Source organism: Varanus komodoensis, unplaced genomic scaffold (genome assembly GCF_004798865.1).
Source record: "Varanus komodoensis strain SLA01 unplaced genomic scaffold, ASM479886v1 scaffold11, whole genome shotgun sequence".
Lineage (NCBI taxonomy): Eukaryota > Metazoa > Chordata > Lepidosauria > Squamata > Varanidae > Varanus > Varanus komodoensis.
In genome coordinates, this window is record NW_025335317.1 from 19,496,572 (window position 1) to 19,519,327 (window position 22,756).

The following is a 22,756-nucleotide window of genomic DNA, read 5'->3' on the forward strand; positions in this document are numbered from 1 at the left end:
AACAGAAATAAAGGATCCTCTCAGTCTTCTACTTTTTAAATGATGCCAAAGAGTTCTTCCAGAAGGAGGGCTCCTCACACTGCCAACAAAAGGAATGTCTAAGAATGTTTTCTTCATAGCTTTGCTTTTCTGGCTAAGAGAGAGAGATGGAAGCAGCGGCGGTGAAGCATAAGAAAGCTGCAACTTGAAGAAAGCATCATCTGTACCCGCATAAGATGCCGTGAATTTAACAGCTTGCTTGGGACTGCTGTCTGATGCATTTAGGTTAGATGTCCTTTCTACAGTGGTTTGATTTGCTAAAATGAGCAGCTGCGCGTGTTTGTCTCCATGCTATCAAAGGCTTCACCTGTTTGTATATGCATAACAGACATCTAAAAGGTACAGAAGCAGGTCAGGATATTTTTTTTTTCCTGGTCCAGAGGCAACCCTAGCTATCACTTGTAAGGTTTCAGTCATGCTTTAAGCACTTTTTAAAAAGAGATGAGTCACAAACAGGCTGTCTCTCATTCAGGATAACCACAGTACCCATACAGAAGAAAAGAAGGCTTGGGTTGGACCGAAATAGCTGCCTCGAAGCTCAGGCCTGTTGGTCTACGACTGCTGGTTGTTTCCTGGCTTTTGCACATTTCCTCCATTCTAAGAGGTTTCAATGCATCCCCTAAGGCTTAATTACTGGGAAAAAGAACTTTGAACCAACATGCGGGGGTCTTGCAGCCCTGTCCCCCTCCGCCTTTCCCGTGCTCCTTTTTGCCTTCAGCCCTGCCCACCAACGACTTATTTAAAATTGAATTTAGCCCTTATTTTGAAAGTGGGTCAACATCCTACTTTACAAGCTGCAAATCCTGTTTGTGCATTGTGGCTTTTTTTCAGGGAACAAGCCCACAATGCTTTTTTGGAGAAAAGAGTTACTCGGTAGTGGCGGCAGCAGTGTTTATAATGGTCCCATCACCACTGCGTGCTTCGCTTCATTTTGCTCCCACTTGTTGGCTGCCACTGTTATTCTCACGGTGCATCTTGCAATGCGGCACATCATGCCATAACCTCATGTTAGGACGCTTCAGGTGGAGGTGGCAAGAGATCCCTTCTGCCCTAGACGCCTCCTCAGAATGATGCGACTGCATGGGGTACCTTTCTCCCAAGGGGCATGGTGGGAGCAGAAATAGGGCTTCCAGGAAGCCTCTGGGGGCGAGAGGGGAGAGAGAGGGGCTTGTGGCAACCTGCAAGGGAGTCCAGCTTTAACATCTCCTGTTGCCGTGTTTGTGCAGTGGGAGTGGGATGTGAGAAAGGTACTCTTGGAAAAGAGAGTGCAACAACACCACAATATAATCCTAGTAAACTTAGCGAAATCGCCTTTTCCACATCCTCTCCCTCGGCTGACTTGACAACAGGCATGCTGCGTATTCGTAGAGATAGTAGAAATCCCCAATATAATTGTAGGTGAAAGAGAGTGGGTCGTTCTACACTTTTTCTACCTCTATAAGACAGTGGGAGGGAGGGAGAGAGAAAGGCTAAAACAGGAAAAAGCCTACAACTCCCTGCATGCCCCAGTCAGCCTTTTTGTTTTTTTTGTCCTTGCCTAGCTGAACGTGCATTGGCTGATGGCTTTCCTGAGTAGACTTGCTGAGGAGTCTGCGCATTGTTGATCCCCAGCGTGGCGTGCGGATGATGAAACGCAAGGGAGGTTATTGTGCGCCTGCGCAATACGACGATGGGCGGGGCGGAGGGCGTGGCGCTGCCTAATAAGCGGGCAGCGTGGGCGAGTGCGCCTCTGACGCCTTCTCTCTCGCTGCCGCACGCGTGCGAAAAGCCGGGTTCAGGCGGGCACCATGGCCAGCTGCACAGTGGAAGAGCGCGGCTGCCCGTACAGCCTCGACTATAGGATTTTCTTCAGTGAGTCGTCCGGGGCCGGGCTTGGCTGGCGGGAAGCGGGACGGGAGAGCCTTCCCAGAACAGGCGGCTCCTGCGTATGTGTGCGTATGAATGAAAGGGGAGAGGCTGGTCGTCGGGAGCGTGTCTGCGGGCAGCTGCCGGGCTTCTTCAGGCGCCGGCTCGTAGAGACGTTTAGAGTCGACCAGAGGCATTACTGAGGATGGGGAGGATGATAACCATGCTGTGAAACAGAGCAATATTTTCAGTCCTAGACTCACTTGCTGGGGAGCTCCGCTGCATTGAATGCCGTGGGTCTTATTTTTGAACAACAACAATAATTAGTGCCAATTATTTTATATCAATGTCAAAAGGTCAGCTTTTGTAAATGCTCCTGAAAAGAATGGGTTCTGATTCGTAGCCAGTAATGATTGCAGATATTTGCCTTCTGCTCTTGCTGTAAGATCTGTGGTTTAATGACTATGCAATCCTCTACATGGCTGTGCAGTAGTAAATTCCTCTGCTTTCAGTGGAGCTTCCTTTCAGTTATGGGGGTATGGAATTGGAGCCCAAGAGACTTAGAGGACAGTTTTGTACATGCTTGTTTAAAAGTAAGTCTCACTGAGGTCAATGGGATCTATTCCCATTTTCCATGTTCATGAGGACTTAATCCTGGGTAATTTGACCTTTGAAAATGGGGGGCGGGGCACTCCATTGGTCAAATCTTGCTTCTTGTTCAGTGAGGTTTGGCAAGCCATTTTCTGTAGGGCTCAGCCTTCTCACACTGCTCTGGAACGGAGATGATACTGTTGTCCCTTACAGGGCTGTTGTATTGTTTTGTGCAATACTGAAATGGGTGGCCTAGTGAAATTAGAGAGAAGGAGATAGCCTGCCAATGGGATGTGCTAAAAACCATTCTCCCTCTCTCTCTCTTTTGCTGCTGTACAGGCCTGCATAGTCAAGGGTGGCACAAATTATGAAAACAAAGGATAATGCATGCATGCTGCAAGCAGGTTTCTCTTAGGATATCCATCCTAGGTTAGGTTTGTAGACTCTCTTGGCCGGTTCCAGACTTCAGCCTGACCCTTTGGTTTCTGCAGCTTTATCAGGCTGAAATTCTTCTCTTAAATTTAGGTTACCATTAGGAAGGGCTTAAGCTGAAGTATGCTAGTATTTGCCATTTCTGCCTTTGGTCCTGTCCTTTTTTGCCTCTGCTTCCACCTACTGCACCTGTCTCTCAAGGGCTTCTTCGAAATTAGAATTAGACACTCCAGGCAGAAAAGCTTCTGCACTCCTGCCCAGAGGAAGGGGTTTTTTTTATGCATCCCCCAAAATCTCCTCTTCCTTGTTGTGTCATCCACTTTGAGGTGGCGGGGTATTCATTGCGATTGGAAGGAAAAAGTAATTCCTCTGATCCAACCCATTGAAGGAAACCCACTGAAAGGACACTATGAAATGCCCCTCTTTCACATGTTTTTCATAGCTTCCATGATCCCAGCGAGGCAGGGGAAATTGGGGTCATGACCTGTCAGGGTTAGATACTGTGGTTTCCGTGCACCCCCCAAACTCTGTCCTGGCATCATAATTAAGTGCTGTGGTGCAATATGGGTGAAGGAATTTCCTTTCTCTTGAGATTCTTTCTTGGCTTTCAGCTATTAATTTGGGGTTTTATTACTTAAAGATTTCTTACAGTGGCTTGCAGATCAGAAAATAAGTCCTCTGGGACATACAATAAAAGTAGTTTTGACTAAGTGCAAAGAGTACCTTCCCCCAGGCTTGTTGGTTGGGGTACCACACATTTGAGATTCGGGTGCAGATTCCATATCAAAGAGTATGGCTTCCAGAATACATTCAAGCCCTGGCACCTCTGTCACAATTTCCCATAGTGCACTGGGGGAGACAAATATTTTGGAAGATGTGTAGAGAAGAGATGGAATCTGGAATCAGGAGATCAGAGTGTAGAATGATGCCTTCCTTCAAAACCTCTGACAGAACTTGGGTTCTAGAATAAATAGAGTCAATTACAATCTTAAAGTTGCAGGTATTAGAAGGAGAATAATGTTTGCCATGAAATCTGTTCTGAGGATTTGGGGTGGTTTGCAATGATACTCCCTTAATTAATGCTTCTGGCTGCAAGACTATGCATTCCAGATGAATTAAGCTGAAATAATTATAACTTTAAATGCTCTTACAACTTTTACTGCCCCCTTCCTATGACTTCTTTCAAGGCTAGTTAAAAGCTATAAGCAAGTAACTGAATCTTGGAAAAATGCATTAATGAGGAAGTCCAGGAAAGTATTTACAGTGGAGTAATGCCTACTTCTTTGGGAGGATTAGGAATGGGAATAGCGCTTAAGACTGTTTTCTGAGTGCCTGGTAAAAAGAGGTTAATGGCTACTTGTGCAGAAGAAACCTCTGATCTGGGCAATAGCAACCCAGAAGGTATGGAATAAAGACTTTGAATGGGAGCACAGTGGCAGTGAGTTTTGTGGTTTGGGTATAGGATTTTGAAAAAAAAAATGCTTGATGCTTCAGTAGTTGGCAGGTGAGCTATTTTAATCCAACCCTTCCCTATTCAGCAAACAGCCCTTGGGTTTAAAGTCTGAACAGCCTGACAGATACAGGCAGTGAACATGGCTATAAAATGAAAACCTCCTACAGTATAATCCCTTAAGATGATTTTCATCCTGGTAGTGCCCCACCCCAAAACAGTTCCAGTTTTCACTGTGTAGGGAAAAGTGTAAGGATATGAGATCATCCAGAGATTGCTTAATTAGTGTGACCTGGCAGGCAGCCATAAGCATGATCATGAATTCAGCTGCTGCTGCTGGAAACAGAAAGAGAAATCCCAGTCACCTTAAGAGAAATAGAGGGGAAGTAGAAACTGGCCCTGCTAAGGTACAAGGTCTACCCCCCGTCCCCCAAAGTGCCATAGTTAGACAGCTAAAATTTGTTTGCAGAGGGGGAGCCTTCATAGGATGGCCACAATTCTTTTAATCCAGAGGGTTGGCGGCATCCCCCGTAACACTGCACAATCAATTTGTTTAAAAATTAAAGTATAACTTCATACTGGACTTCCTGAAGATTGTTCGCACCATAACTTTCAAGATTTACTTTCTGTTTTGCTATGAGGCAGGCAGCTAGTACAAAATCTACTAAAGTAAATACTCTGAAAAATGAAAGTTAACATGATTTAGTATACTTCTTTTATGCTAGATGAAATCCTGAGTGTTTCAAACCATGAATATTTTGAGTTCGTCAAGCTAGCATTGGTCTCTATTTTACATAGCTACACAATCAAAATGGAACCCTTTTAACTGCCTTGTACTGGGTTAGGCTGTTGGTCTATTCAAAATAGCTGTCCCTGTCCCTGATTCTGGCAGCTGTAGGGTTAGGCAAATGTCTTTCTGCGGTCAGTTGTATAACACCTTAAACAGAGCTTTTTTCCTCCGGCAGCATGTTCTCTGCACTGAAGCTATGGCCCCAAATCTGGGTGTAACTAGGACCTCCTTCATGTGTGAGCCAAGACATGTAGGAACTACTGTTGAGTTACAATATTTTAATGTGGTTGCATTGGCTTGGGTGAATACTGCAGCTGCATGAATGGGCTAGTTTTGTGGGGGTTCTCCACCCCATTGAAAGGGAGGTATACTGATGGGCTGCAAAAATGCACAAAATTTGTCCTGTTCACATGGTGATTGTTAATTCTATTTCTATACCCCACAATAGCTGAAATTCTATGAGCAACTGACAGCGGCAAATAAAATACAATAACAATACGATATAAAATACGAAATAACAAAGACATCATAAAATCAATACAAATTGTAAAAGCCAAATTTGATACTGAATTAAAAAAGCTACACTAGCGGGCACAAACTACATCACAAGACCGGTTAAGCCATTGACACGACTGCAGTGTGTGTAGGTGCAGTATTCACAAATGCACACAATGCCGCTGTGTGGGAAGTTGGCCTGGAGAAGTGGTGCTGTATATTTGAAGAGGGCTTGAAAGGGATGGGAATGTGGCATATGTTGAACTACATATAAAACAGTTTGCAGCATCATTCTTATTGTTTGGCATGCAGGAAAGCTTTCTGATCATATTTGACGAAACTGACTATTTTAAGGTAATGACATAACCTCAATTTTCCCTTGATGACAGATAGGAATTTATTTACTTGTGTTTTGTAGTTCTGATGATTTTATGATTTCCAGACGTTCTCATAGCTTGCCCTTCAGATAGAACTTGTCTTGAAATACGTATCTAGGAGGACTGGCATTCCTGCAGTAAGAGTAGGGACTTAAAAGAAACTGGTAGGGTTAGCCAAAGCACTGTACTGACATTAAATGAAGATGACCTTCAGGGTGTCCAGAGATTTGGCAGTAGTGCCAGCTCTGTCATGAGAAGCTAGGTCAGACAGGAGCTTTATAAGACTTCTGTTGTTGCAGTGGCTTCATTGGAACAAAACCCACCTGCAATAAGGGCAGTATTGGTTAGTTTTTCTGTAGATACTCAAATTCATTGATTGAAATCCCAAGTTGCACAACTGGATTTTCTCCTCTCCTCTGCAGATCCCTTGAGCCCCAGGGGGTCCCCCAACCCTCCAAAACAGATTCAGCAAGAGGAATTTTCCTTTGGTGGAACATGTTAATTGAACACTATCCTTTAAATTGTCTGTGGTACTTTTATTTTAAACTTGTATTAAGTATAACTGAACAAATCATCTTCATTCGACTTCCTTTTCTTTTCCAGAAAATGATAAAGGACAATATATTTCTCCATTTCATGACATTCCGATATATGCAGATGATGGCAAGGTAATGTGTTATAAAGAGTAGTTTTGTGGTGTAGGCTATGTAACGTTGGCTTAGTTACTACATACCTAGTTCATCTTGAAGAAAAAAATTGTTCATGTATATATTCACTGCAACCTGACTTCTGATTGTGCTTGTTAACCAAAGTAATTGATACAGCTTTCTTGATGTCAAGCTTTACTTAAGCTGCACTGCTCAAAATAGGAATAGTGGGTTTGTACAAAGTAAATACCTTTGGATGTTACTTCAGCGTTCAGCATCCATTATAGGTTAAGTAATCCACAAGTTGCAGGAACGTGTGCCACCTTTGGTTTCCATCAGCCACCTACAAATGGGGCATTTGTTTTTCCCTGTCATGTCCAAACCTGGGGATTTATGATTGTTCATTTGTTAAACAAGTGCAAGTGAACTCATTGTTTGTGGGGTCACTTAGAATTGTTTATCCTATAGACAATCCCAGGTGTCTTAATCTGGATATCATGGAAACAAAGTACAAATGTTACATTCGTAGGTTGCTGTTGGAAAAACTTTGCATGAAGTATTGTATGCTCACAGTTCATGGGTTCGTTAATTAGATGGAGGTCCTGTTGGTGGGCAGTTCAGCCTTCCGGGTAAGTGACTTTAGCTCTGTCTTGGATGGGGTTGCACTCCCCCTAAAGGGCAGGGTGCGCAGTTTGAGAGTGCTCCTCCACCCAGAGCTGTCCCTGGAGTCCCAGGTGGCAGCAGTGGCGAGGAGCACTTTCCTTCAGCTTTGGCTGATCCACCAATTGCGCCCTTACCTGCTTTAGCACTGCCTAGCAATGGTGACCCATGCTCTGGTAACTTCCCAGATGGATTACTGCAACATGCTGTACATGGAGCTGCCCTTGAAGACGGTCCAGATACTTCAGTTGGTTCAGAATAGATCAGCCAGGATGTTAACAGGGACCAACAGGTATTCACACATAATGCTGGTCCTCTGTCAGTTACACTGGCTGCTAATTGAAGTCCGGGCCCAATTTAAGATGCTGGTGATGACCTATAAAGCCCTAACTGGCTTCGGTCCTGGATACCTGAAGGAGCACCTTCGTCCCTTTGTGCCCTCCTGCCCCTTCAGATCTGAGGTGGAGGTCCTGCTCCGGGAGCCCTCATTGAAGGAGACCAGGATGATGGCTACCCAGAGAAGGGCCTTCTCTGCAGTGGCACCCCAACTATGGAATACGCCCCCCTGGAATATGCCCCCCAGAGAGGTTCACCTGGCACCAACACTATTTTTTTCAGTGTCAGGTGAAAACCTTTTTATCTTCCCACTGTTTTAATGTCTGGTTGGTTTTAACTGGCGTTTTTATCTTGAGTTGCTGGAGGCTGTGCTTGTTTTGTTTTATTTTATTTTATTTGTTCGTTTATTGTAAGCCGCCCCAAGACGTCAGTGGTGGACAGGGTAGAAAAGTTTTAAATAAGCCCACAGATTGTCACTGAAAGTTGCTGCTACATCTGAGCTGGGCTGAAGTGTTTCTTAAACAAAGCTGAGAAGAAAAAAATGGTTACTGCCATCATGTTCCGGTCATAGTTCATGTCTAGCCCCACATCTGCTCTCTTTACTTTAAAAGCAGCTTCTAGCTAATCCAACTTTCCTTTGGGAAGAAATGAACTGCCTTGTTGCTTCTGAGCTAGGACTCTTGAGAAGACACAGAAGCTGATTAATTGCATTTCATGCTTATCTGCCACATCAGAGCAAAATGAAAAACTCATGGCAGTAATGCTTGAAGTAGCATTTGGTTCACCTACTAGTTGCACGTTCTTTCTTGTCCATTTCCAGATTATAGGGAATTTTTTTCAGCCCATTTACAACTCTCTCTGCAGCTTATTTGGTGCTCAAGAATTTTTCTCATTTCTATCAACTAAGAATGTATTTATGCACAATGGGTCGCTTCAAATTAACAGTCTGTCTGATAAAGCATGGTTGGGCCGAGAATGAATGCACTTTGTGCCCAGGTTCTTGATCCTCATGTTGTAGCTTCTCCCCTACACAACCTGATTGTATGGTTTGTTTAATCCAATTTACTGTTATGTCTCAAGTAGCATACTGGTGTAAATGTTCCTTACAAACCAGGATATCAGAGCAGGACTGACTACTTGAAATAAGGCATATTCTTGACCCAGTGAACCATGTTTATTGGACGAAGAATATTTGTTTTAAATAGAACAAAGTTTGCTTGCCTTATTACATAGTTTTTTCTTAAATTGTTACTGGGTTCAGCAAGTAGGTTAGAGGTATTATGTAGTTTGGTGCAGTGAAATCCTTAAGTTCCAGGGAAAAGAATTGGCTAAACTAAGTTATTTGGGCAACCAAAATGTTGTCACAGGAGAAAATGTTGTTATTGATAAGTTTTCTGTTAATCCAAATGTCTGCTACAAATTGAATGAGATGACAGGGCAGCTAATGAAATTATTTTTAATATCAGGGATTGTAAAGCATTTGGTACAATTTTATACTATTAAAACAGATTAGTAGCAATAATCAGAGCAATATAAAATATGAAACTGAAGTAATTATAGCATTGTTATGCAATGCATTCTTAAATATAAAGTTTAAGGTAGGAATTCTAAATGATTGTGCAACGACGACTTTGGTGCCACTTATTTTTGTCTGCATATGCAACTAATTTAGCTTGTAGAACACTAGGCAACAATGTCAGAAAAGGAAGCATGTGTTTTAGTTTGGAAGGTGGTGAATCTTGGTACACTGCCGTTTGCTTAACACAGACTGGTTCTGAGAGGATGCAGAAATAGCTGGATTAGAAGCCATGATAATAAGGATAACCAAGTAAAGTTTATGCAGCACAGTAGAACAAATTCTGTTTGGATGTCAGAACTAGCTGGGATGGAGAGATGAAAAATAGCATTTCAGTTAATTTTAAAACAAAACTTATCAGAAATGCATTAACCACTGTAAGTATGTTTTGGGGGGCATATCTTTCTAACAGTGCAGTTCAGTTGAGATTGTAAGCCTCCAGACTTGACTCTTTGCCTCCCTGTTCTCATACCTCGCATTTGGTTAAACATGCTTTTCTGTCTATTTAGCAATGGTGCTTTGGACATGGAGGGAAGGAGGCTAGCAAAGACTTTTCTTTAATTTGCAATAGGAGTTACAGCTGGCAAGGGAAGGGTTAACCTTACTCCCCTTGCCTGAGTCAACACTCCCCCCTCCAGAATCTTCCCCTGCCCTCCAGTCTTTTTGCATTGGTTTGAAATGATCCAGCACTGGGTGCAAGCTAACTCAAAAATTAAATTTTGGATTATTTGAATGGGAAATCAATTGGCTGACTTTTACTTATGCGAAACTTAAATAATACCCCTTTCTGGCTAAAGGGGTGGGATAGAAATCTAATGAGTAAATATTAATGAATCTGCATACAAATATATAAATGAGCAAGTACAGATTGAGTCTGGACCCAAATCTGGTTATAATTAACTTTTGACTATCCGTTCTTTGTTTTGTCTGTTACCCTGCTGTTAGAAAGTGCTTGTGTGTTCGTATGAAACTAAAAACAATAATAGTAGAATTTGCAGGCTTAACAAGAAGAGAAGCCATCAAAACAGGAGTTTAATATCCAGTCATGGGAGTGATCACAAGGGTCAGCCAGGCTTGGCTAGTTCGGAGTCGACATACTGATGGCTTACCCGTTTCAGATACAAGTCCAAAAGCACATGCTCAGAAGCAAGCGCAGTATTATCTTGGGAATTAAATGACACAATAGAATACAGATGGTCGGATTTCACTTACTTTTGTTTTTATTACAAGGATGGTTCTCTTCCTCAACTTTCTCCACATTTTTCCACAGCGTCAGTAGCAGCCAAATTAGGGAGTCCAGTTTAGGGCGAAAGGTTACATTACATAGTCTTGTCTCTAACTCTTGCTCCTAATCCTGGTATCTTTAAGATCTTGAGAGGATTGTAAAGTCTCTCTCAGCATGAGATTGATGGTGTTCTAAATTTATCAGTACCTGGGCTGCTGTCCTTCAGTGTATGTGTACCTTTCTGTACTTGCCCAGAGCATGGCAAAGTAAACCAATTTTCTTTACATATAGCAACAACCTGATGTTTTGCATATTCAAGACTCTAGTAGTTCTCTTTTCCTTAGAGAATAGCCACAAATATGCTGGTATGAATTGCTGTTTACTTCTCTGAAAAGTTCAGCACTTGTTCTGTGTGCCAATTTTTTAAAATGCTCTATCAGGCATTTAAGCACTGAGGGTATATAGTGGGTGGTCAGCGCTGGTGAGTTCACGAGGCCCTTGCTACCCTCCTTGGCTTCCCCATCCTGTGGGCTGCACTGCTGCTCTACTACCAGTCTGGCAGAATGGTGGCAATGAAACTGGTGGCTTCCCAGCAAATTTTGCTCACAAGCCATTATGGAGAATTTAAAGGATAGGCTATATTTGTTTTTCTGAGGCTCTAAATTTGCTGCTGAGTTTTACCGAGAAGGAAGAAAAGTCAGGATAGAAAAAGCAGTGGGGGCAAAGAGATGGGGAACTGAAAATAACACGGGAATTTCATCTCATGATGGCCACTTCTAGACTATGCTAAACTGATAGGTGTCTGACTTTTATTTTCCTAGTTTTAGAGTGACATTTGCTCTGCTACTGGTCTGTAAATGCAGATTTTAAAACAGTTACTGTGATGTAGAAAATCTTCAGGCACAAATGGAAGCAAAATGCTACTATAGTAGTGCTCCCTAAGCTTTTAACTCTGAATTTTAAAGCAGTAGGTTCTGTTAGATGCTGAAAAAGCTGCCTATTTCATTCATCTTCTCAGGGAACGATCATCCCTTCCCACTCTGATCAATTTATGAAAGCATTATAGTTTATATTCTCCGGTGAGAAGCTTACTTGAAGATTGAATGCTTTGCCTCTTCCATCTAAAAGCCCTACTTTTAGGTGGAAGTAAAAATGCTTTGCTACTTCCACCTAAAATTCTGGCAGTTATCAAAGGATAACTATTACCTGATGGCTTGAGAAAACTATAAACTACACAAAGTCATTACATAAACATACACCTCTAGTTTTACAGTAACATGGTATATATAATGCAACATAAGCCTTTCTACTTAATCTTTTCAGGAAGTGTTCAACATGGTTGTAGAAATACCTCGATGGACCAATGCTAAAATGGAGGTAATTTCTTGATGTGATTAGAAGCTGCAAATCCATGGTTTAACTGTGTCACCTTCAGCTCTGCCAAAATCAGTTTGGCAAATGCCAAATCGGCTGGCCAACTTGGTACAGACACTGCTGTCTATCCTAAATTTGCCATGTAGGTACGCTTGCAAGCAAGTCACATTGAACTTAAGTTCATGTGGGTCTTGTCAATCTGGATATTTTACTGTAGAAATGGGAAGTGAAGCAACAGGAAGCTGTTAGGAAATCAGCTTACTCTCCACCTGGGATTGGTTTATTTTTGAGTCCTTGGCTGAGTACTGAACTAAGTATACTCTGTTTCAGATTGCAACCAAAGATCCTCTAAACCCAATTAAGCAAGATGTGAAAAAAGGAAAACTACGTTACGTTGCTAATGTATTTCCCCACAAGGGATATATATGGAATTATGGTGCAATTCCACAGGTATTTTTAGTATATTCTTTTCTTTGTTGCATAGATCCTGGTAACAATAAAAAACAAACACTAATAAGGGAAATTGTTGCTACTGTATGTTCTACTGTTAGCAAAACCTCAGGAGAAAAGTATGACTTCCATGTATGCTGTAAACAACCAATCTCTTCATGTTACAGTTGTCTTAAACTTTATAAAGCCTTTTCAGAGCCAGTTTGGTTGAAGTGAGCATTGAAAGAATATCGACTAAAACTCTCTAAAATGGACCGAAGCTTCCAGAGCACTAAATAGGTCCAAAACGGGGAAGGAAAACTTGTCTCTGGTATCTGTGGTTTAGAATAGGTTTGTTGCTGTAGCACAAACATTATAGTGTTCTATTAAGGGTGCAAGTCTGTGTGTGTTTAGCAATAAATATTCCTGCAGCTTCCAGGTACTGGGAGTTGTAAGACTTTCTTTTATTGAAACCTACATAGGAGTGCACCTTAAAAGACATTAGGCAATTCACATCCAAGGCACTGATCTTTAATCAAGACTGCTTTTTCTCATTTTCATGAATCCTCCACTGCTTAGCAAGTAAGGATAATGATAAAAAGGCTGATGGTGATGTCAGGCATTCGTATTTTGATTACTGTAATTGCACTTTTTAAAACTAGATTTAAATCCTGTTCCTTTTAACCACATAATTGCCTCAGTCTTGCTTTGCCCAAGTACATTTTCTGTCTTGCAGTCATAGAGGATTTTTGACTACCCTTCTTCTCAAATTTCTTCCTGAGATTAGCAGTAGGAACAAATATATACCATTGCATCAAATGTAAAATGCTCTGGAAATGTCTTTGCAAGGGTTTTAATAAGTTGCTATGACCTGGAAGGATGGTAGGACAATTTCTCTTACAGCAGTCCTAAATCACAGTTACCTTCTGGTTATTGTTACCAACATGTCTATATTGGCTGTGAGGGAAATTGTAAAGATGCATACATAAGAATGTTTGGCTTATGCTCCAAATCTAATTAAGTATTACTTCACAAATACCTCTAGCATTTTCATGCTGGATTCATTTACGGAAAAATTCTGTGGTTCATTTATCTGGAAGAATGTTAACAATTGCCTTATACAAATGCCATAAAACTACCTGAAAAAATTAAACTTTTTCCTTGGACCCTTTGGTTTTCCTTTTCCTCTAACAATAAAAACATCACAGCTGTCAGCTACTTACTCATTGGCTGTTAATGAACAAAGGGCAGTTTGAGGTTGCTTTGATAGAATATTTTAAGGGAAAACATTATTAAATGTAAAATTATGCCTACTAATAGAGTAGTCCAGTGCCATAGTGATAAGCCAGGATATAAAGTGGGGAGGAGCTGTGCCTCACTGGTAGGACATATGCTTTTTATGAAGAAGGTTCCACATTCATTCCCCAACACCCCCAGGTAGGTCTGGGAAGAAATCCTTCATTACAGGGCTAAATGGACGCCATGTACTGCAACTCTGAATTCCTAGATCCAATATTACTCAAGTTATGTGTGCTGCTTTTCAGACGTGGGAAGATCCAGTACATCAAGATACAGACACTGGCTGTTGTGGTGATAATGACCCAATTGATGTTTGTGAAATTGGAAGCAAGGTAATGAAAGTTGTCTTTGAGTTAGAGGTGGTGACTTTATCAGCCTCTGTGAAACTTTATTGATGCATACATCATAAGTGTCTTGTAGAATGGTGGCTGGTATCCAATGTTTTACCTCTGTAGAGTAGATCCATTGAAATGAGCAGAACTTTGTTTAATCATGAATAACTTGGGTCATGGATTTTGATGGATCTGCTGAACATAGGACTAATACTGGATATCAGATAATAAGCTTAGACTTTATCATAAAACAGTGCAATTTAATAACATGGTAAGTTTTCAGCCAGTAAAATTAACATGGATAATTTGTTCTGCATATACCAGGGGTCTCAAACTCACGGCCCGCGGGCCAATTGCCGGGACAGGCGGGGCACGGGGGAGGGGCCCTGCGGCCTTCACAGCGCCAGCGGCGCCCGGGCCGGCCTCCGGGAGCCACGCGGGATGAGCGGCCCACCACCACCGCGGGGGTGGAATACTTGATGTGGCCCAGCCTCACCCAGGCTCTACTTCCAGCGGCCCCCAGGTAAGTTGAGTTTGAGACCCCTGGCATATACTGGCATCCTGGAAATTTCAGAACTGTAAAGCTTATCGCAGTTTGCATGTTAACATAATGTGATTTAACATCCGTGGCGTAATGAGTTTGAGTGAAAGCTTTGCAATAGAAGCAGCTAAAGAGTCCTGTGACGACATAAAGACTTAAAGCTTATGCCACAGAGTCAGATGCACGAAGTGTTATTCTTAGCTGGAATTATAATAGTTCTGCAAAGGAGGTTTGGAAACAGTGGCACTAAAAGGCCATGAAACAATGTGTTGAGAGCATTTAATCCTGACAGATGCCAAGACAAGTTTCGCGTATTCTATGATATTGTCTTGAAGCTGTTATCTCCAAGGCATGTTGGAGAGCATTTGATATAGTCAGATGTCATGATAGCTAAAAACAATGAGGCTTTCTGTCTCCATGTTCTCAATCTAGCTACAGGCTTTTGCAGTTGCATTCTAAAATCTGTCTGCACCAGTACAGTGCATACTTATAAAATACAAAAGCTGAACTACTTTCCTTAAAGGTCTTGGGTGCTGTATATTGGTTATCTCTGGTTTAGGTAGAATTCTGGCTCCATCATGTAACTGAATAGTCAAACGGGTGATGTAAACCTGAGAGGGACGGCACATAATGTAACATATAATGGTATTTAGAGAGAGTTTTACAATCTTGCCCCTTACTGATGAAGTAAATCCTCGAAACAGGTGTGCAGTAGAGGAGAAATAATTCAAGTGAAAGTTCTAGGTACGTTGGCATTAATTGATGAGGGTGAAACGGACTGGAAGATCATTGCAATCAACGTCGAAGATCCTGAAGCTGCTAAGTTTAATGGTGAGTAGCCCTGAATTGAGCTGGTTTGTGGCATCATGTTTTGCTTTAATTTACCAGTATGAAAGGGTGAGGCTGGTACAGCGCAAGACTGGCATGATACCGTTCATGTCATGGGGACAGTGTATTTCCAGATTTGTACATACGGCAGCAGGTTACTGAACCTTTAGCATGCTGGGGCGGGGGGAGGTGTAACCTTTTCTCCCCCAGGGCTACTTTGAGCTTTTGCTTTGAAACCAGGAGCTACCTTTCTGTGTGCGTGCACATCGTGGTCCCATCTCCCACCATGTGTATCTGTCCCACATAAATTCTCCAGCCTCTAAAAACGGCTCCGAGATCCACTTTGTCAGAGCTGTGAATGGTTCCTATCATAGGAGACTTTTCTAGAGCATCCTCTGGAAGTTCTACACGTCCTGCTGTGGTTGGTCCATTCCTAGCACATCATCCAGCGGGGGAAAATAGCAATTAATTAATTAATTAATTAAAACATTTCTATGCTGCCCCATTTGCTGAAGCCTCGGGGCGGCTCACAATTGCGAAGAACTGGAAGTGAGTAGCAGCTGGCTGGCAGCTGGCTTCAGCGGTGACCTGTGGGCAACTGCTTGTGCACCCTTAACTTTGTCAGGAATTGTCATTGCCACCACAAGCAGCGTATGAAGTCTTTAGCAAAGTAAATTTTCTGAAATCCATTCCAGTTAGATGAGATCAAGCTTGATTTTTGCTGATGGGACAGGCAAGGAAGCAAATGGGATGAAGGCTGTATGATGCCCAAAGCAGGGCAGTGGCTTTTATTTTGCTTGCTGAGGCAAGTGCAAGCACAGGGCAGCATCCTGTATTGCCAAACCACTAGCAGAACACCCCACTAATACAGCAAATTGCGGTTTCGGAAACATCCCCCAAAGAGAGTGTTGGGTGTGTTTCAGGGGCTAATCTGGAATGACTGGCTCCTGTTATATGAGCGGTTGGTTCTGCTTGTGTGAAAGACCAAACAGTTTGAGGCAATATCTATAGCGATGAAACCCTTCCATTTTGAGTTGGCTTACCTAAGCGGAAGTGGGATCTCAGGTTAGAGCTTAAAGTGTGACTGGATCTGCTGGAGCCTCCATGCTCCGTTCGTGTTGGTATTTAGTAGGGCTGCCATTTCTGGGTGTTGTGCTCAGCCTAGTTTTGAATGATCTTTCACTGAATATCCTCTCCTAGGGTTATATGTGGATATATATCTAAAATTAGCACCATTATTATATCTGAACTGATCTTCAGTGAGATTGTCAGACTTACCTTTGCAACAAAGGCGACTGGAAAAATATAAAAACATTCAGTTGTTAATTTTAGTTGCTCTCCAGAGTAACAAAATACACGTGGAAGTGATAACTTCTATACATTTCTCATATGTATCCGCTTCTGTAGGTCCCCTACAAACTTCTTCTTGACATTTGCTAGGGGCTATTGAAAAGAAGCCAGACATAATGGATGGGTTGAGGCAAATCGGCCTGTTCTTTGCCCTGGAAAGTACACCTCCCCGATTGTATTTGTTAGTTTTGTTGGGAGCAAAACCTCTGACAGAATTTGTAATTCTTTTGTTTAAATGTAAGATATTGATGACGTCAGGAAGTTGAAACCTGGATACCTGGAAGCTACAATAGACTGGTTTAGAAGATACAAGGTACCTGACGGGAAACCAGAAAACAAATTTGCATTCAATGGAGAATTTAAAAATAAGGTAAGCTTGGAAGACCAAGAAAGAGATGGATTGACTCCATAAAGGAAGCCATGGCCTTGAATTTAGAACAGCTGAGCAGGGCAGGGCTGTCATGCAGAGGGCATCTTGGAGAGCTTCTATTCATAAGGCTGCTACAAGTTAAACAACTTGACGGCACATAACAAACAACATGACTGATATCTGCCAGTGTTTGATGCTCTTCACCGCTTGCCTGCTAATAAAATGACAAGCCCTAAAAGAATCAAAAGCACCAACTGTTACGAACTCCTTTTTCCAGTCATTGACAATAGCACGGAAGGCCAGCTTAGTCCATGTTTCTTCTTGTGATGCATATTCACTAATTTGGAAATTGGTAGGTAGGTTCAGTTTCTTCCATAGTTTAGGCATATAAATCCTGACAAGAATCCTCCCTAACTACTGCCCCTTTTGCTTCTTTATTGGACTTTATTAAATGACTATTTTAGACTGAACATACGGCGTCTTCAGGCTTAAAGTTTGCACTTGAGGATGACAGATCTTTGTACAAGTTTTCTTTAAACACCACAACTGATTCGAGAGTGTACAGTGATCTAGACAATATACATAAAACCAATTCCACCGCTGTGTGAAGAAACTTAATCCACTCCAGCTCTTTAGTGAAAGTATATTGCTGAAAGAATTAAGTGAAGTTAGCTGTTGGATTTCCAGAAGAAGGGGCCCAGCTAGTCAGGTGGAGAGCAAACTTTCCTTGCAATGCTTGAGATTCCTCCTGTATACAAAGAAATCGGAGCATTAATATTTTCTCAGCAAGTTGTGACTCATCTGCTCCTGGATTTTTGCTGGGTTCTTTTGGTTCTTTGAGGGGTTCAGGTCAAAATCCTGTGTGTCAGAGGGGTGAACTGGATAAGATGTACTCCTAGAGAAAGTTGTTGGGAGTTTCTGGGTACAGAAAGGTTCTTTTCAAGGGGTAGAAATGGGAGTTCATGGGTACACTGAGGGTGTGACATTCAAAGACGAGGTAGAACTTTCTGTTGCATTGTGAATAAACAAGTGTAAACTAGAAAAGCATACTTAGATGGGTCAATTCCAGCTTCCTCCACACCCTCCATCTCACATTTCTCTCCAGTGTGCATAACCGGCTGCATAAAACTGCTTCCTTTCTGTTCCTCAACTGCTCATTCCTTTGCATAAAGAAAGATGTGGATAAATGGTAGCAAACATTTGACATAGTGAAAAGAGAGATTCTGCCCAAACAGGTGTTGCTTACAGGAGTTCCTTCTGAATAATTATTGGTTGATAATTTAGCTGCTACTTTTTCTGATATTGTCAGCTTTTTATATTTTGAGTAGTTATACATTTCCTGCTGATTTTGAGACAGCCTGTGACTTAGAAAAGGCTATATATGATTACCTATATAAAATATTTCTTGCTTTTGTTCCTGCTTGTGCGGAAATGAATAGGTGGGTGAAGAAAATATTATGAGCTTTCCATCTCTTCAAAAACAATGGCCCTTGCTCTAGCCACCAATCAGGGGCATGTGTAGTGTCAGCTCAAGATCTTTGTTCATTCTTCCTCACACATGTCTCTGTCCAAAGAGAACGAAGCTCTTGCATAGAGAAAGATAATGCTGCAGTGGGGTGTTCAAATTGAAATGTGCCAATGCATGCCTCTGTAGGTATAACCTAGCTTTTCTTCCACTGCTAGAGAAAGTAGACAACACACATCGTATCCAACTAAAGCATTGTTGTACCACAGTGATTAACAAGAGGTACTGAACTTGAATTCCGTTTTTTAATCATAGAAGTTTGCAACTGATGTCATCAGAAGCACTCATGACTTCTGGAAGACTCTAGTGAATAAAAAAACTGATGGAGAGATTTGCTGGTAAGTTACTACTCTGCTGGGTTCAGTATTTTAGAGGTGGAATCCGATGAGTAAGGTTAGTCTTGCTCACACTATGGCCTGGTTTGGACAGCAGCACAACCTACCATGGTTAGGCTCATCATGGGCGCTTCACAAATGAACCATCCTACTCTGGCTTATTGCCCGGGTGATCTGTCACACTCTGCAAATTCAGCCAACACCCCGTACTCTTGCCTTAGCATTTGTTTGTCAGCATTGCAGTTATTTCAAGACTTGTTTTAAGTAAATACATCGGAAGAAAACAGTTTATTCTTACAACTGAACTTTGTCTTCTAGTGTAAATACAACATTGGCAGATAGCCCTCTCCGTTGCGATCAAACTTCAGCTGCAGCTACTGTGACAGCGGTAAGCAGATCTGTTTAACATTTATATCTCTCTTGTGACATCTCACTGGATAGGACTGTGTGTATTTTGTGCAAAGCTAGTAAAACCACCAGAAATTGGCATCTTCATCTGTTGTTTTTAAGTTCTAGCTCTTTGTGCCTATGTTGTGTGGGCAGTAAAAGTGACTGGTGAAGGACCAATATTTCTACTGCTCCAGCGGTGAATTTCTCTGTCCTACCAGCTTATTAGCTGTCCATGCAACAAGCATGATCGGAATGTGAAGACAAATGTCAAAATTAAGCAGACTTGGTTATATACAAAGTGCAGGCTACAATTTCTCATAGGTTTGCATGCATGTGTACACAGGTATACTATTTTAAAGCATTTGCACCCCTAAATGTAGGATTCCTGTTCTTCTGTGATGGTCGTCTATGGCACAGGATGTCCAAGCTGGCCCTTGAGCAACACTAATGACACTATAAATAGAAGTGTGGGTTATTTCAGTCTTCTAAATCCAGGATTAATATATTATTCATCTCCCTGGAAGGGTTCATGGACAGGCATGTTTTACTTAAGTTGTTCTAAGCCCGTATGGGCTATCTGCCCTTTCCAGTTTTTGAACTAAGTACTAGGACAGCCTATTGCATGTCTCCAATCTTCTCTCCTGTTTCTCACATAGTTTTATTACTCTTTATCAGTCCCTTGTATGAAAACAAACACTCTAAAATCTTTCTTCCCTTTCTCTGTTAACCTGATGAAAACACAACCTTTCCCCTAATTGATGTAGGGTATGTTTGGACAGTGACTTAACTTGCATTCTAATTGGTAAAAACACTCTCACTGATTCTGCTTGGGAGTAATTTGCAACAATTACAGAATGCTTGCTTTCTTAATGTTTGCAACATAAGTAATTCCATTTCCTTGGAATATCAAAAATTGATTCCAAAATGCATTCAAGTATAAATATTGTTTCAGAAGGTTGTTCTTTTTCCAGTTAGTTGCATTGTGCGCAAATCTAACTTTTTTTTAGATTTAAAAAACTAATTCTAGTTTCTGAGTTTAACAGTATTTTTATTTAATACTGTTCGTTTCAGGCACCTGCCTGTGGGAATGCCAATCCAATACCACCTGAAGGTAAGCCTTCTTAATTTAGAGGGAATTAGAAAAAATGCATGTCTTCTTCCATTCCAACAGAACATACAAGTTGACAACTTTCATTCTGCATCTTAAAATGTTTGATACTGACTTAAAATTATGGAGTTCTATTTTATTTGCAAGACTTAGACCAGGGATCACAACAGGTCTTTTCTTAGGGCTGCCATACTTTCAACAACAATAAGACGTATGGCACATTAAAGATGAACAAATTCATTGTGATTTGTTTCCAAACGAGAGTCCACTTATCTGAACCAAACTCTTGGGTTTTGTTGCAACAACTTAACATGGCTACCCTCCTGGAAACTCTTAACAAAGGTATACGAATTCCAGCAAGGGTAGCTTATCCCTTTAAATTGCTCTTCACTGTTTCAGAAATATTGCCTGCCAACTTTTCCTCATCTAAGCATCTGTTAAAGTGTCAAGATTAATATTGACCATGTCTGGTTTATGACCCCGTAACTCAGAGGTGCTTTCCACGTTAATTTTTCCTTTGTGTTCCTAAAATGCATGGAGGGAATTACCTGTGCAGTGTCAATGGTATGCTTTTCTAATGTACCAATTATCAGATGTAAGTTTAGAACATGAGCCTGGCAAGCATTCCAGAAGATGTTCTAACAGAGGCCTGTTACTTGTCTACCTGTGGCAGTGCAAGGGGCACAAGCCTTTGACTGTTGCCTCACTGGTCTCCATGTTAAAAACCAAAGCAGGAATAAACAAATGGAAATTGGCACTGAATAACCCACTTCTAAGAAGTTATTTCACATCATGGTGCCTTGCTCTGCCTTATGAACTATTTTAGTGAAATACAGCATGATGCTAACAATTGATCACTTTCTCCATTTGCTTTCCTTCAAACCCAGTGGACAAGTGGTTCTACTGTGAGGAAAAGTGACTTGAAGCTGGATGTGGTACTAGTTCCTGTCCTTTCACCGGGAAATACTTGTGCAGAATTAGATAAGAACTGAAAACTTCAACTACAAGAACAATATTGTTTCTAATTAAGTAAATGGCTGCTTATAACAGATTTTTCATACCAATAATGTGTGCTCAAAATATATCAAGAGTCTGAACCATTCTGTAAAATATCAGCTTACCAGTCTTCAAATACATTATCATGGCATTCATGACTGCACACCATATTCTGTTGTCTACCAGGTACAACATTTTTTTTCTGAAAATTAATTGAAATGATGTTGTCTCAGTGTTCTCTTAGGATTCTAATGCTGGGGAAAATGCAGCCTCTGAATCTGTGCTACATTCCATCATTAAACCTAAGTCACTTAAAATAAGTTGGGGTAGAACTAAGGGCAAAAGTACAGTCCCATGCCTAGCAACCATCCGCTTGAGTACCACAATGCTTGGTCAGTGAATATGCCATTAAGAAGCACTTGGGACAGGCCTGGTTTCAAGTTTTGGAGATCCCTGAGTAAGCTGCTTCCAGGAGCTGCCTTGGCACTGCCCACCACTCACCAATTAAAAAACAGGTCCCTGCCTAGGGTGGACTCAGACTCAGCCCAATTCATGACCCATGGACCTTGCCCTGTGCAGCTGCCATTACAGTGAATTACAGTGGTCTTGTATGTTCCTGGGGGCTGGAGTAAATGTAGCTGGTACCACCATCTCAACAAGGCGGACAGGCCCCGGCTCCACTCACAATGCTCCTAGGTCGTTCCCACTCTACCAGCCAGGGAAGGAAAGCAGAGCAAAGCTTCTGCCTTCTCTATGAAGCATACTGTCCCCACTGTAGGCTTCTTGGGAGAGATGCTGGCATAAGTTAGAGCATCATTCAGGGAGCCATATGAATTGCAGTGGTGGGCTTTACTCAGATGCTAGGATCCCCGTGTTGATGGGGCATGCATGATACTTGAACAATAGGCAATGAAACCATAGCTGTTGTTCCTCTAAGGCAGAGGGATTTATTTGCTAGGTTTTGACATCCGGAATATTGAAAATGTTGAATTTTATATTGTGAAGGCAGTTAGGCTGCCCCAGACATCCAGCCACTTGTACCGAAATAGGCAGCCTACTTGCTAATGAGGATGAGTTTCTGGAAGCATGTGTGTTAACTGTTCCGACATCTGCATCGGCTGACTTCATTTTTCAAGCAGAGTGGTACTCAGTTTAAACTGTGGCAAATGAAGTACTTGCACTATTTTAGGATATGATGTAACACATTATGGCCTAGCCTTGGCTACTTAAACACTGCACCTAAAGCTGTAAGTAACACACTCTCTTTTGGAAGACTTTCATTAACTTGAAATTTGGCAGAGTAGAATGCATGTGTAGTTGTGAACAAGACACAAAGCTTCCTCGGGACAGCAGCATGGTGCTTTTTGTGATGCATCCCTTTATTGCAGTAGCAACGTGAAGAATATTTCAGTAATA

The 22,756-nt window shown here is 41.7% G+C and overlaps 1 protein-coding gene across 1 annotated transcript; it reads left to right on the forward strand.

The window, feature by feature from the left end:
- The first annotated feature begins 1,754 nt into the window (after nt 1-1,754).
- On the forward strand, nt 1,755-21,495 carry PPA1 (inorganic pyrophosphatase 1). The gene is made up of 11 exons (XM_044420516.1): nt 1,755-1,890; nt 6,623-6,687; nt 11,787-11,840; nt 12,168-12,287; nt 13,811-13,897; nt 15,143-15,269; nt 16,859-16,986; nt 18,767-18,849; nt 19,165-19,234; nt 20,308-20,347; nt 21,232-21,495. Exons 1-11 carry the CDS (start codon nt 1,827-1,829, stop codon nt 21,261-21,263), a joined length of 870 nt encoding a protein of 289 aa, XP_044276451.1. The 5' UTR covers nt 1,755-1,826; the 3' UTR covers nt 21,264-21,495.
- The last annotated feature ends 1,261 nt before the right edge of the window (nt 21,496-22,756 follow it).